The 13,724-nt window shown below is 43.3% G+C and overlaps 1 protein-coding gene across 1 annotated transcript in view; it reads left to right on the top strand.

Moving 5' to 3' along the window:
* TMX4 (thioredoxin related transmembrane protein 4) overlaps positions 1 to 9,178 on the top strand; it is a 40,887-nt gene extending 31,709 nt beyond the window's left edge. The window contains exons 6-8 of the mRNA XM_037147762.2: positions 2,502 to 2,603; positions 5,154 to 5,217; positions 6,689 to 9,178. Of these exons, the coding sequence (XP_037003657.2) occupies positions 2,502 to 2,603; positions 5,154 to 5,217; positions 6,689 to 7,050 (528 nt within the window). The 3' untranslated portion in view covers positions 7,051 to 9,178. The remainder of the gene's footprint in view (positions 1 to 2,501; positions 2,604 to 5,153; positions 5,218 to 6,688) is intronic.
* The last annotated feature ends 4,546 nt before the right edge of the window (positions 9,179 to 13,724 follow it).

Here is a 13,724-nt window from a genome sequence, read left to right on the forward strand (position 1 = left end):
TATATATATATATATATATAAAACCATATATAAACATCAGGTATCTATAACCAAGAACTCAACACTCTTTAAACAAATTTTTTTAATTTACAAATTTTCTGTTGAGAGAGAGAGAGAAACATCGATCTGTTGTTCCACTTACTTATGCATTTGTTTGTTGATTCTTGTATGTGCCCTGACCAGGGATAGAACCCTCAACCTTTTTATATCAGGATGACGCTCTAAGCAACTGGACTACCCAGCCAGGGCAAGAACCTCAACACTCTTAAGGCACTCTAAAACCATTGTGGAGTCAGATAAAGTAAATATATAAATAAATCTTTATAAATATATTTATATATATATATAAATAGTTGTGAAAATACAACTTGATTAAGTTGTGAAAATACAGCTTGATTAATGAGACTGTACTAATAATCACCTAAAAGACCACAGTTCTGTCAGGGTTTCTCAAAGAAGCTCAAACAAATCCTTTAAAGTCTAAGTTGATATAAGAACATTGAAGGTGGAGAATAGTTTGTGCTAAGAAATGTGAGTCAGAATGTACATGACGCAGAGGCAAATCATTTACTGCATTCTAGAAAATAGAAAGTTTCTTGAGGGTTACTTAAGTCATTTATTTTACAGGAAAGGCAAGGATACTGTCTAGAAGGACTGAAAACTGTGCATTACTCATTCCAACCATATGAGTAAGGCAAGTGGGCAGATATTATTTAAACAGCAAGCCCCAGAATTCCTACATTGGTGGGTCGGCACAGAGGCTGACTGCTTTCTCTGTCTCCTGATTCTCCGGCACATTTCAGAGATGAACCCTGACGATAGCACTGAGTCATCAAAAAAAGCATAGACTGTGTTCAATACATAGACTTTTCTGAAGGAGGGACCTGTGCAGTACATTTTAGAACTTCTGTTGAAAAGGGTATGAACAAAAGAACATTTTAATATCCCAATATTTATTTCGCCTCCTCTCAGCACACCCCCAGTTGTGAACCTGGCCCACAACCCAGGCATGTGCCCTGACCTGGACTCGAACCTGAGACCTTTCAGTTCACAGGCCAGCACTCAACCCACTGAGCCATACCAGCCAGGGCTGGATTATTCTTAATAAACAGTTGTCCTGGCTGAACAGAGAGTGATGACCAATGTAGTCATCAGAGAACAGTTGAAAGTTTTACAAATCAGAGGTTGTTTGCATTTCCTATCAGTAGTTTGAGGATTTGCTGGTATCTTTTACTTACCTAGCAATTATTTATTAAACACTTTGATTACGTGTCAGTGTTCAAAATACATGCTGAGTCTTTGGAACTATCTATTCAGCTGAATAAGAAATTGGAGAGAAGAGATCTCAGATTTTTCTAATTAGTTGAATAAGCTTTTTTATTTGTTTATCATTCAGACTTAAGCCAGGATGAAATATATTATTTAATTGTATTGACATTTATGAACTGAGAAACCAAGGGGAGATACTTGAGTAACTTATTAGATTTCGAGAAATACAACATTAAAGTAAAATAGGGTTTACACTCATGTTTAGCTGCCTCATCTGTTCTGGACAAGTCATTCACTTGCTTTCTCTGCCAGCTGATGACAATCCATGTGGCTCCATTTCACTGTGTGCCCAGTAATTGCTGGGATCATAGCAAGTGGCCATTTTTGAAGCAGTAGGGACCTAAAACCAATGATGACTGAAGCATCATCCTGAGGAAGCATGGCTCCTGAACGTCCACATATCAGTGGGCTTCGACTCCAGACTACCAGGTCATACCTGTAATTTCTGTGTAATTTCAGCATGGAACTGATTTCTAGCTCAGGTTGCATCTCTTCATTCTCTGTTGGTCTTTGGTATCAAGTAGAGTTCAGGGAACAGTAGGCATAAAGGGACATACACTGTACTCAAAGCCTGATGAAATCTCACTTCCTCAGAATGAATTATCTGGGAAAACCTTCTGTGTAATACTACATTTTAGCTTTTATGATGATTTAGGAAAGTTGTTAAGGATGGATAGGGAAAGAGAAATCAGTATCAACTAGACAAAGGAAGTATGGAGACATTGAAATGGTTGATATTCTGTAAGTAGTATATTTAGTTCTACTTAAAAATTGGTCAAGGCCCAAGAAGTTACATTTTTATGTGTGCCAAATTATGAGTAAAAAATTGAGGAATATATAATTATTAGCAGAGCGTGACCAAAAAATCTGTCATCATGGAAGAAGGCACTCTGGCATCTCCTTCTACCAGAGTTCTATCAGGTCATGAACTCCAAAGAAATATATCTCACACTAGGTATAACCTTGAGTATTACTCTCAGATTCTCAGTGTTGTAAAGTTTGACTAGTCCTTGAAGAATCATGAAGGCATAAACAACAGGATCACCTTTGTGGGAGTTCTTATATGTGGAAACAATTTGCAGGCTTGAGAAGTAGATTAGAAGTATAGCTAAAGAAGCAGATTTAAACACTTTTGGTCCTTATTATAAGTAATTTTTTTCTTGTTATTACAGCATCTTCACAACTATTTCACAGTGACCCTTGGAATTCCTGCTTGGTGTTCTTATGTCGTTTTCATCATGGCCACCTTGATCCTTGGCCTTTTCATGGGTCTGGTAAGAAAGAATGTCAGTCTCTTTTTCTGTTTCATGAAAAACTGTGGAGCAGCCAAGAAGGAAAAAGCACATAAATGAACATAATTTTGTGTGTAATTTAAGCAGTTAGGTAGTATTTGCTTGTCTGATTTGCTTTCAATGGTAATTTGAGATATAATGGAAAATTCATTGAATCATTGCTCCTAATCCTGTCCCTTAAATATTATGAAGATGTATGCTAGGCAATGATGGAAGAAGAGAGAGAGACCATATTTTAATTGATAGTTTCCAGGACAGCCCGTCAGCTGTGATCGCACACAGTGCCGACCTGATGGAGCCCTTATACTACATATCAGTCACATAGCGTCTGAATGCTATATGATAGGAATAAGTGATGATTAGTAAAAATTTACATAAAAGGGATGGACTTTTAGTTAAGGTTATCTTAAATGTCTGTCCTTACATTTTATAATGAATTTTGGCTCTTCAGCGAAGTGTTTTTAAAAATAAGGTTAAAAACTAGCAGTTGTCTTTATAGCAAGTCCTAAGTTAGTATGACAAAGTCCAGGGAGCCAAGGAGACTCAATTTTACTTTGCCATGAGCACGCTTACTTCCTGTTCTGGTTTGTATCTGAGATTCGACCGCTGATGCTAATCTCATGGGTCGGGGTAGGGCTTCGATGTCATTCATTAGGTCCTAGGAACAGTTCATTCGGATGCATTAATCTTACTGCTATTAACATGTCTCTAATGCTCTAGCCTGAAAGAGTTTGAATTTCTATATAAACTTGACTTTGGATGTAAATGTACTTCCCCCATTTACTTGTCTAGTGGTAGGTTTTTCTTGTGGTGAATTCTGGAGCCGCACAAGTAGGAGGTTCTTGTAGAGGGAACAGCATGAGATTCTAGAAGATTCTGAGCTGGAGTTATGGGGATTATAGGTTGAGCGTGAGCCTATTTATTGCAAGACCATTGAGAAGTCTTCTCAGCATAAAGAGTTTTAAAATCTTATCTTTGAGTTTGAATTTAAGCTCAAGAAATAACATCAGGCCTGCCTATGCCCTATGTTTATTTGGAAAATTAGATTAAAATAATCAGTGTAGGAGGGTTATTAGAGGCTTGACCCAAAGGAAGAAGAGAGTTGATTCAAGACTGTTCAAGTGATTAAGTGATATATTACTTCTTTATAAGAAGTTGGAGGGAAAAAGAAGTTGGGAAGAGAACTTTTTAAAAACAAAATAATAATTTCAAAATAGTAATAGACTCAAACTGTTTAATACAATTTCATAGAATAGCATACACATATCTCTACTTAAAATGCCTTTTCTGCCGCTCCAATGTGTTAAAACACACAAGACTAGAGTTTTTGTCTTGTGTGAGATCTCCTGGGGTGCAGGTTAGCACCCTGAGTCATCTTTGCCATGGGCTGGGGCTGAAAGTAGAGCCTGGGCCCGCAGCCGGGTGAGGCTGGGTCCTGCTGACCTTGGAGGTTCTCCTTCCCTCTCAGAGTGTTCGTGGCCTTTAACCTGTGTAGTGGCTGTGAGCGGCAGGATGGTTTCATGGAAAAGAATTTCCTGATCAAGTCATTGTTTCCTGTAAGCCTGACTATTAAGTTTCCTATTTCTGCCTAATTTTAAAAGATGGGAGGGAAGTAAAGCAAGACTGCTGGTTTGATTTTTGTTTGTTTTCTTGACTGAACCTAGTGATGGTTGAAATATTTTACTAAATGTTGTTTTCACATGAAAACAAAGGGCTTGGTTTTAGAGATCAAGTATATATTTTGGATTTTAAACCGATATGGAAAGATCCCTAGTAGCAAATCACTCTGGCAGCATCATTTTATGCTGCAGTGACTCTGCTCTGAAGCTTAGGAAAGCAAAGCTCTAGACAAGGAGAAAGGCAGTGGAAAACACAATGTTTCCCCTCTATTGTCTGGTCTCCATCTCAGGTGATAGAGACACCGTTGAAATGTTGCTGCTTAGGTAGATTATTTTTCTACATGCTGGTGACCAGTGGCGAGACCAGTGGCTAGCTCAGAGCCTCCCACTCAGCATGTCACTGCCCGTGAAAGGCAGTAAATCCATCTGCTCCCCTCAGTTAGATGCACGTCCACCTGCACCTCCCTGGGCAAAAGCTGAAACCTGAAAATAAAAGCCTGGAAGGGAAGAGGAAGAGGAAGGAACCGTTCTCCTATGTACCTGCTATTAAACAGTGCCATTCTGAGTGGCTCAGAAAGTGACACATTCCAAGGGAATGGCTCCCCAGGCCAGAAAAATCGATCTAGAACTGAGAGAATATGAGAGAATGAAAGAGTTCTGTTTCCAGTTTTTGAACAGAAAGACTTTGTAGCAGAATTACGCACTGTTGGACATAAAACAGACCTTGATGATAAGCTAGCCCACACCGTTTTTTAAAGAGAAAGTGCAGCTGAGGGAGCAGTTAAGTGGCTTCTTGGGCCACGTAGCTAATGAAAGACAGAGTGGAGGCTTGTGTCCATTAGTCTTAATTTTGAGGTTCCTCGGTGATCAAAGTCCTGTCTCCTCACTGTAAAATCACCTTTCCCCCCTCCAGGTCTTGGTGTTGATCTCAGAATGTTTCTGTGGGTCAGTCCCCAGGCATCTGTCCGAACACGCCGGTAAGTACGACAGCCTCGTGCGGCAGTGTGTGTGGAATTCTGTGCCGTGCCCTTTTGTGCCCATGTGGGTGGTGGGTATTCCCCAACCTGCTCAGTCACCAAACCGCCACCGCTACCTGATTCCTTGAAATGTGTTCTGTAGACAGACTTGAACAAAAATGCACTTTCTCTCTTGAATTAAGGAATGTTTCACTGCGGCAATTTCTCTACCCCTTTCAGCGTATGAGTCAGTTGACACCCTTTTTCTTCATTCAGGACTGGAATGAAAAGGAGGGAGGGGAACTCCCATTTATTAAGTCTCTGCTGTGTGCCAGTAACTATCCAAAGTGCTTTATAAGACGTATTCTGAAATCTTTGTATTGTTCCACACTGGGACCAAGGAGCACTGAAGGTGCATGTTTTCAATCCTATTTTTGAAACTTGGCATGAAGACTTTTATGAGACTTTGTAATTGTCCAATTTTATGTTAAAGTTGAAATAAGCTTATATTTCTTTTTGATTTTGAAGTTGTCAAGGCTTTAAGATTTCCACAGATACAGCAGCGCACCACCACTGAAGCACGGGAGGACTTACGGGGCTTGTGAGAAATACACTGTCAGGTGTGACCTGGCCTTTGTGCAGACATCGCGTAGAGCCACCTACGCATGCGCAGAGGACACAGTCCACTGCAGGCGCTGCGTGGGGTGCGTCTCCACAGCCAGCAGCACAGCGGGTTTGTTCACCTGGCGTCAGCACACACACAGGTGACACAGTGCAGCTGCCGCACCACGAGGGCTAGGACAGGAGGTTTTCATCTCCATTATAATCTTAAGGGTCTGCTGTGGTATCCGCAGTACGTCATTGATTGAAATGTTGTAATCAGGAAGGTAGCTATAATTAAAAGGTCTGTTATGTTCCATAGAACTCTTAGAAGTAACAGAAAGCCAATTTAAAGTAACTTAGGGGGAAAAAAAGAAAGATTTATTAGCATACATAACTGACACTCCAGGGAGGTTCTAGATTCAAGCCCAGCCCAAGGGATGTTAGATCTCTCTTTCCATGTGACTGAATGACTGGCTGTCACCACAATAGCGATCGCTGTGGAAAGAGAAAGCCTTTCCTCCTGACTCTGGCCAGAACTGCCGGGAACTCTGATTGGCCCAGCCTGTCACGGTGAAGGGATTACCATGGCCAGTGAGTGGGTCGCTGAGTCTTCTGAAAGGTATAGAATACAAAGCGTGCAGGGCCTTTGCCCTCCCTGACCACACGCTCTGCCCGAGTCAACACGGTCAGAGAAATCTTCCTGAGAGGGATGGGGAAGCCCTGGACGCTGGACGGGGCTGGGCCGCCAACCCGTGGTCCGTCCTGTGTAATAGTGGCTTCAATATGGAGAAAACCACCATGTGCCCACCCCCTTTTTTTATTTCACAGGCAAACACAGTTGTTTCATTGCTGAGTGACCAGAGGCCGTTCCCTTCTCTTCCCTCTACAGAGCAGAATCAGAAGTCCCAGGAGGCTCATAGGGCCGACCAGCTGCAGGATGTGGAGGAAGAAAAAGATGATTCAAATGAAGAAGAAAACAAGGACAGCCTTGTAGATGACGAAGAGGAGAAGGAGGACTTCGGCGATGAGGACGAAGCGGAGGAAGAAGAGGAGGAGGACAACCTGGCTGCGGGTGTGGATGAGGAGACGGGTGACACGCAGGACCCGGGGCCTCCGAGGGAGGCCCGGGAGGAAGTCGAACTTGAGGCGACCGAGGGAGGTGCCCCTGAGCAGCCCCGTTCACCGGGCACGGAGGCGGCCGAAGACACACTGAGGCAGCGCAAAAGTCAGCACGCGGAGAAGGGGCCGTAGGTTTCAAGGCAGTGTTCGCAAGGATATAGAGCAGAGGAGTATGTCAGCTTCCTCCTGGTCTTCCGTTTAAACCAAATCCTCATTGTCTCCTGAGTGAGCAAGCTTCTCTTATAAAAAAGCAAAAACAAAAACAATCTCCAGTCATGTGGTCTCATGGCATTAAGCCTAATGTACATACATGAGAATCTTTCAGGCCTGACAATCAGGATATGTGGTATTAGAATACGTTCGGGGGCTTGGGATGGGCACAGGTTTGCCTGCTTGGGGCTGGAGCGTCTGGCCCCGGGGAGCTGACTGCAGCCGGCAGGAGCACCGTTCGCAGACAAGGCAGCCGGCCCCACGGTGAAAGCAGAGCCGCTGGACCGTCGCACGTGTAGCAGAAGCCGTGCTTCCTCTTGCGTTCAATGTGTATTTTTTTTGTCAAACTGTAGGAAACATCAGGCATCATAGTACAGGGTCCCTTTTGGAGAGATGGAAATTGAGAGGATGTTGTAGAAATGAGCTTGGAAGTCATCTGCTTCTGAATCTGCTTTATCATGTTTTACTTCTTACCTTGAGTGGTCTCCAGCACCCCCACCGCGGGCCTGCAGGCCCCCCAGGCTCTTCACTCTGCCGCAGGGAGAGGGCGCAGACGGCAGCTGCGCTGGTTCAGCCGCAGGGTTCGGTCCTCAGGAACCGCGGCCACGAAGCTGTGACGGCCAAGCCTCTCCAGTGCCGTGTTGTAACCTTTGGAGATTCGAAGCAAGTAGATTTCACAGGAAAGAGTGTTACTGGTTTTTGCCAAAATGCAAGGTTTTTCAAAAAAGTCCTTCTAGCACTATTTTTATTTTCCCACCCAGAAGCCCCCCCAAGTCTTGCTGGTACAAGGTAGCTTTGTGAAGAAAAGCAAACACTGTTGTTTTGTCTCCGTCTCCAGGGTTCCCTGGTCTTTAACCACTTTAACAACTGAAAAACCATTTCTGGTTTTCCTTCACCAATGTCCTTTTGCTGAAAGAATTAATGAAAGTGAGTATCTGGAAATGACAGATTTGGTTTCATTTCCTTCTTCCTTAATCTTGTAAAGAATTTTATCCCTGTAAATCTCTCAATGCTCAGTCTGCTAAAAGTACCCAGGGGGCCCAAGTTCTTTTAAAAAAGATCCATCCATCTACTTCTGCCTTACCTGATTTATGTCTGAGAATAAATTCATAAAATTAGATTCCCAGCTTATGAAAGATGACTAAAGTTGATTCTATACCCCTTGGGTCTGGACAGAATAATAAGCAGTGCAGGTTTATGAAAGTCAAAAGTTTCTGTCATTTAAAAAGATGTGCGGTATACTCTTATCTGGCTGTTCAGACAGCCCCGTCCTTTTAGGAACTCTGGGCACCGGGTCGCCGAGAAGAGGAGGAGGTTCTGAAACCTGCTGCCCTGCACTCGAGTGAGCCTGTTGCAAGCCTCACACAAAGGGAGTTTCTGTTCTGTGAGAATCCAGTTTTTGGAGATGGTTATTTTTTATCTTTCCAGTTCAGTTACCTGAGAGTCTCATCCCACAGCATGGTGAGGTTCATGAAGGGGGACCAGTTTCCGCCTCTGTAAAGCTGGGGAGATCCTGCGGGGCCCAGGGTGTCAGATCTCATTGTCCTCCTGACCCTTTGACCCTCTCCTGCAGGCCCTCAGTAAGACGGCTGGGGCCCTCCCCCTACACCCTGCCCCCCTCCCCCTGCCGCACACCCAGAAGGGTCACCGCTAGTCTTTCTCTCTGAAAGACAGCAGCAAGACTTCCAGTCTGAGGCCATGGGAGAACTGAGGGACTGGAAAGTCTCGACTTGTGTTCGTTTCCTTTCCCTCACGCCAGGTGGGTCTCTGTCACACCTTCATCTGAAGTGCCATCTTTCTGACGGTGGCAGCTCCAGCTCCCTGGCTCCAGGAAGCTCTTCTGCGTCACTGCTGAGGTGGATGGGCTCTCCTGTCACTGGATTTCCTTCCCTTACAATCAGTGGGAGCAAGTTTTCAAAGTTCAAGTTCAGGGTTATAGAATAAGAAAGGATTCAACTTGCTTTTTCTGTATAATCTCTCTTCCCTGATAATAAAATAAGTTTTTGAAGTGGAACATTTGACTAGAGAAGAGGGATTGAAGAATAAAATCTACTTTTAGAAATGTAAGGCCCATTTCCACTTGGACCCCAAATAGTACCTAATTATATATACATTTTTAATGTATTTTCTTCCTCAGCAATAGTTTTAAAAAGTTGGAGGGGAGAAAAACATCTTGGAGAAGAAAATTCATTAAAAGTTTAAATGCTTAGCTATGAAAACCATTTTTCCTGTTTAATCTCCTGGCAAAAGATGGGTTTTTTACCAAATGGCCTGATAAGTATACATCCAATTTCATTTATTTCTGCTTGTAGCGTTTAGCTTTGCTTTGAGTACTGACAATGTAAAACTAAAGAGAAAAAGTCAATCTATAATTTGAAATTAGATTAATATTTCAATAGAATTTTAAGGATATTTCTTAGAGCTAATACATTTATTCTGGAAGTCAAATACATGGAAACATGATCTGGATATAAAGAGTAAAAAATAATCATGCTCCTCTCATTGCAATGTCAGTTATAAATACAAAATAGTATTCTGTATAAATCAAAATTAGGCAAGTTAATCAAAAGCCACTGGGTTTTGAAATGGGAGTGCACTGCTCTGTGTGGGAGTAGTGGCAGCGCGCTTTTCACTGATTAGACGGAAAGGTTGAAACTTGGCTGCCTTTCTCATAGTTTCTCTTCTTCCTCATCTTGTGACAGTCCTGCTACCCTCTCCCAGCTTCGCTTGGAGATCTCACACTGAGGCAACACAGAGCCAAACCCATGTCTTTCCCTCTGAAGTATAAGCACTAAGTGGGTGAGAGCAGGGCTCATTCAGCTGGCTGCATGGGCTCACATTTATAATGTAACCTCATGCAGGGGACCCCTGCTGGCCACAGGCCACTACGCAGAGAAATTCGAAGTAACTCCTGTAGTAAAGAGTAAGCTTCGGCCAGTTTGGCTTTTGACACTGGAGAAAGCCAAATTTTGACTTGTTTGTGGCCAAAACCCCTTGTAGACAGCTATGGGGGTGCTGTGTGATTCAGGTGTGTGCAAGCCTATTGAGCCAGCATCCTGTAATACCTTTGGAGTAGATGATACAATGTCCTTCAGGGCTAGTACTTAACATGTGAAGTTTTATTACTGAGTCCTACAAGTAGACCCAGTACATTGCTTTCCCGGATGGGAAACATGAAAGAGTCACACACAAAAAAGGACAGAGTGTTCCTGGGATTTCAGCGTATGACCTTAAAGCGTCATGAAGTGAGAGAAGTAGAGGAGATGGGTGCTTTTGCTGACGTATCAATATTTACCTGTTCTTTATCTCAGTGTTGAAGAGTTATTTCTGCCAGTGTTATAAATGTGCGGTATGCCCACCACATCAAATACAAGAGCATTTTGGAAAGTATTTAAATCTTTTGTGCCAACAGAAAAGATCCTTGTTTAGTATCTCTTTACCTCAGCCCTACATTTCAATCCCCTTGAGGATTATTCTAGCTCATCTTGAAAAACCAAACGTATCATCAAGTCCGATGAACCCGTGACAGCTTTTTGGATAGTTTTCCTGAACCAGGAGGTTCCCTTGAAAGGCCTGTGATAGCTTCCGACCAGCGCGCGGCCTTCAGACGGCTTCTTCCCAGTCCAGTTTCATGTGAATTGCTACATTGTATATGCGACTCATGTACCATTGATGTGTTTCCCATATAGTTTCATTGTATTTGTTACGATTGAGCTTTGTTGTGCAAACGCAAGTTTTATACTGAAAATACTTCTTTGTATTTCCATGTCATAAATTTATTATTTGTATTCTTTTGTAATAGTCTCGATTATTCAGCCCCGTGATAGTTATTTCTCTCTCCATCCATGCCTTCTGTGCTTCCCCAGATAATATCTACAGCAACTGGAATTGAGACAGGAGTCTCTGGCAGCACGTAGCCTGAATTGCAAAGAACCGTAATCACAAAACTGTACATCATCCCCGATCCTGCAAGTTTTCGTTTTATGTAAATTCCCGCTTGCCTTAAAACCCAAGTATAATGATAGCTAAGTAAAAACAAAACAATCTATTGCTTTTTATATCAGTATTTTCACAAAAGTCATTTGCCTAGGCAGTAAAAATATTACTCTGATATAAAGCTAGTTTTCCTCTGTGTCCATCCTCAGTCCAGTCTGTTCATTTTTTCTCTTTCCTGCTTGGCTTGGTGAAACCCAAACTGTGCACCTTTAGCTGGTCTGGAAAGGGCACAAAACCAAAGAACCATCAAGGGGGCTCCTTGTCATGGCCCATTGCGTCTAGAAACCACTCACCACTCTGGCCTCCCTCTGTCCTGAGGTCCCGGGGCGGCCAGGGTTGGAGCAGGCGGCAGGTGAGACTGCTCTTGGCCTTCACGGCCCTGGGCTGACCGGGCTTCCGCGGGTGTTCTGAAGACTTGTCTGACCTAACCCTTCCTGTCGCTACAGCAGTGGAAAAGCAAAGTGGAGGCGAGGTGGCTCTTGCAGACACCCTTGGGGACTAAAATAATGGACATGAAATTCTCCACTTGAAAAAAAGGAGGAGGATGTGTAGTAAAATGATAAAATTTCCATACCACCAAGTCCCTCCCTCACTCAGAGAAACTGGCTCGGAATACATACTTGTCTACATAGTGAAAATGTCCGTCAGGCAGTGTCTGCCTACACGCCCTTGGCCGTCCATCCTTGGTGGGAGCGGAACCTGTTCCTGTTGAAGTCGACTACACCGAGGTGGGAAATGTGAGCCTCTGCTTTACTTCAGTCTTGGAGGCTCTTTGGAACATGTTGCATAGTAACAGAGTCTCTCTTACAACGTGAACTTCTTGAGGTTGGTAACTGCTAGGCTAGTCTAGATGGTTAACAGACTCCCCAGGTTCAGGACTTTTTAGAACAAGAATTTCATTTTCACTGCATCCATCCACCTCAGGAGTCTAGCCGAAAGTGGCTCTGCATTAGGCAAGATTTTCTGGGACCCTTTAACACATGTCGTCCAAGGTGGCTGTGGTCACTTTTCATCCCAAGCAGTCAAAGGGGGAAAGTGCACGGCGCAGCATTCCTGGGGGTTTTAAGGGTTGGCTGCCAAGAGAAACACATGCACCATTTCTGGTCACATTTCCTGTGAAGGGACTTAGTCACAGGGTCACACCTGATGAAAGGGAGGCTGGGATACATCACCTCGACCACAAGGACTTCATCTTACCTGCCTTTGTAAACTGAGTGCCTCACAAGCTCCTGAGGAATAGGAGTATGAACGCCCACGTGGCAGGGGAGAAAATACGCCACACAGACCCAGCGCTGGTGGTCTCTGGACTTGACCAATACTGGTCTGCAGGTCCCCAGAGTTTTCAGACTGTGACAGTGTGCTCTCCTGGAAACGATGTTACTCGGGAGGTTGGACACTAGTAAGTGGGATAAGAGTTCCAAATGGAAAACGAGAGATGCCGTGAGAGTTTATGAAAAAGGAATCTGATCCGGGCTGAGGGCTTAGGTGATAACGTGTAACCAGGAGGCAGAGACGGATTTGGGATCCCTCATGTGCACAAGCAACCTTCCGGTACACACTCGGAGAAACAGGACTGGCACTTCCCCCAACGGGAGCTGCCTTGCGGAGCCGTCAGGGTAGATTCTGAGCCGCATTTCCTTTTGTACGGGGGAGTGATGGAGGCATCATTTTTTTCTTTCTTTTTAATTAATCTTTGCATGAGCTTTATCTCCCATTGTAACACCTTTGAAATCAGTGTATATTGAAATCATTAATTTATAGACTTCATAAATCTCCATAAGTGTGATTCTAGTTAATGGACACCCGATTAATCATATTAATTGAAAAATTACCCTTCAGAAAGATTTATGCCATCAGAATTCCTTGTGTTCTGTTGTTACTGGTAGAGCTTACAAGGATAATTCCTAAAATTATTACAGTTACTAGAGTAGAGACTAGGATACACTCAGACCACATTTGTTCCCCAAAGGGAGGAATTGCTAAGCTCACAAAATTAAAAGAGTTGTTATTCTATGGGATTGTTCTTAAAACTCTAGCTCTCTGTGCAGTAAATTCTAAGCATGAGTCTCAACCTAATAAATAGCATGAGAAACCAGCAGGTTATAGGTAGACTATTGACTATTTGCTATTTTGACTAATAACAATATTGTACAGAGTATTCTAAACTTTCCATATCATCAACTGCTCCGTAAATGAGAACCAGCTGTGGGCAAAGCCATATGGTTAATTTAAGGTATAGCAGCAAGTCATTTGACCCTCCCTCAGAGAGTTTATTCTACTGTCTGGAAACATAAGTGTTACCTCTTAACAGAGCAAATTGTCCTTTTAAATGACATAAAATAGGGTTATTTCTTTTCTTCTACGCTTTTTAACATATGTAAGTAGTATTGGCATTTGTTTAAAACTGCAGGTCTGCTCTCCCTGCCCTGTGGTTACACACTATCCTAGTGACCAGTTAAAGCAGAGGCCTCAGGAAAGGCTCCTGCCCTGGCTGGTGTAGCTCAGTGGATTGAGCGTGGGCCTGCAAGCCAAGGAATTGCAGTTCAATTCCCAGTCAGGGCACATGCCTGGGTTGCAGGCCAGTGCCCAGCAGGGGATGC

Source organism: Artibeus jamaicensis, unplaced genomic scaffold (assembly GCF_021234435.1).
Source record: "Artibeus jamaicensis isolate MK-2021 breed Jamaican fruit bat unplaced genomic scaffold, CSHL_Jam_final contig_685, whole genome shotgun sequence".
NCBI lineage: Eukaryota > Metazoa > Chordata > Mammalia > Chiroptera > Phyllostomidae > Artibeus > Artibeus jamaicensis.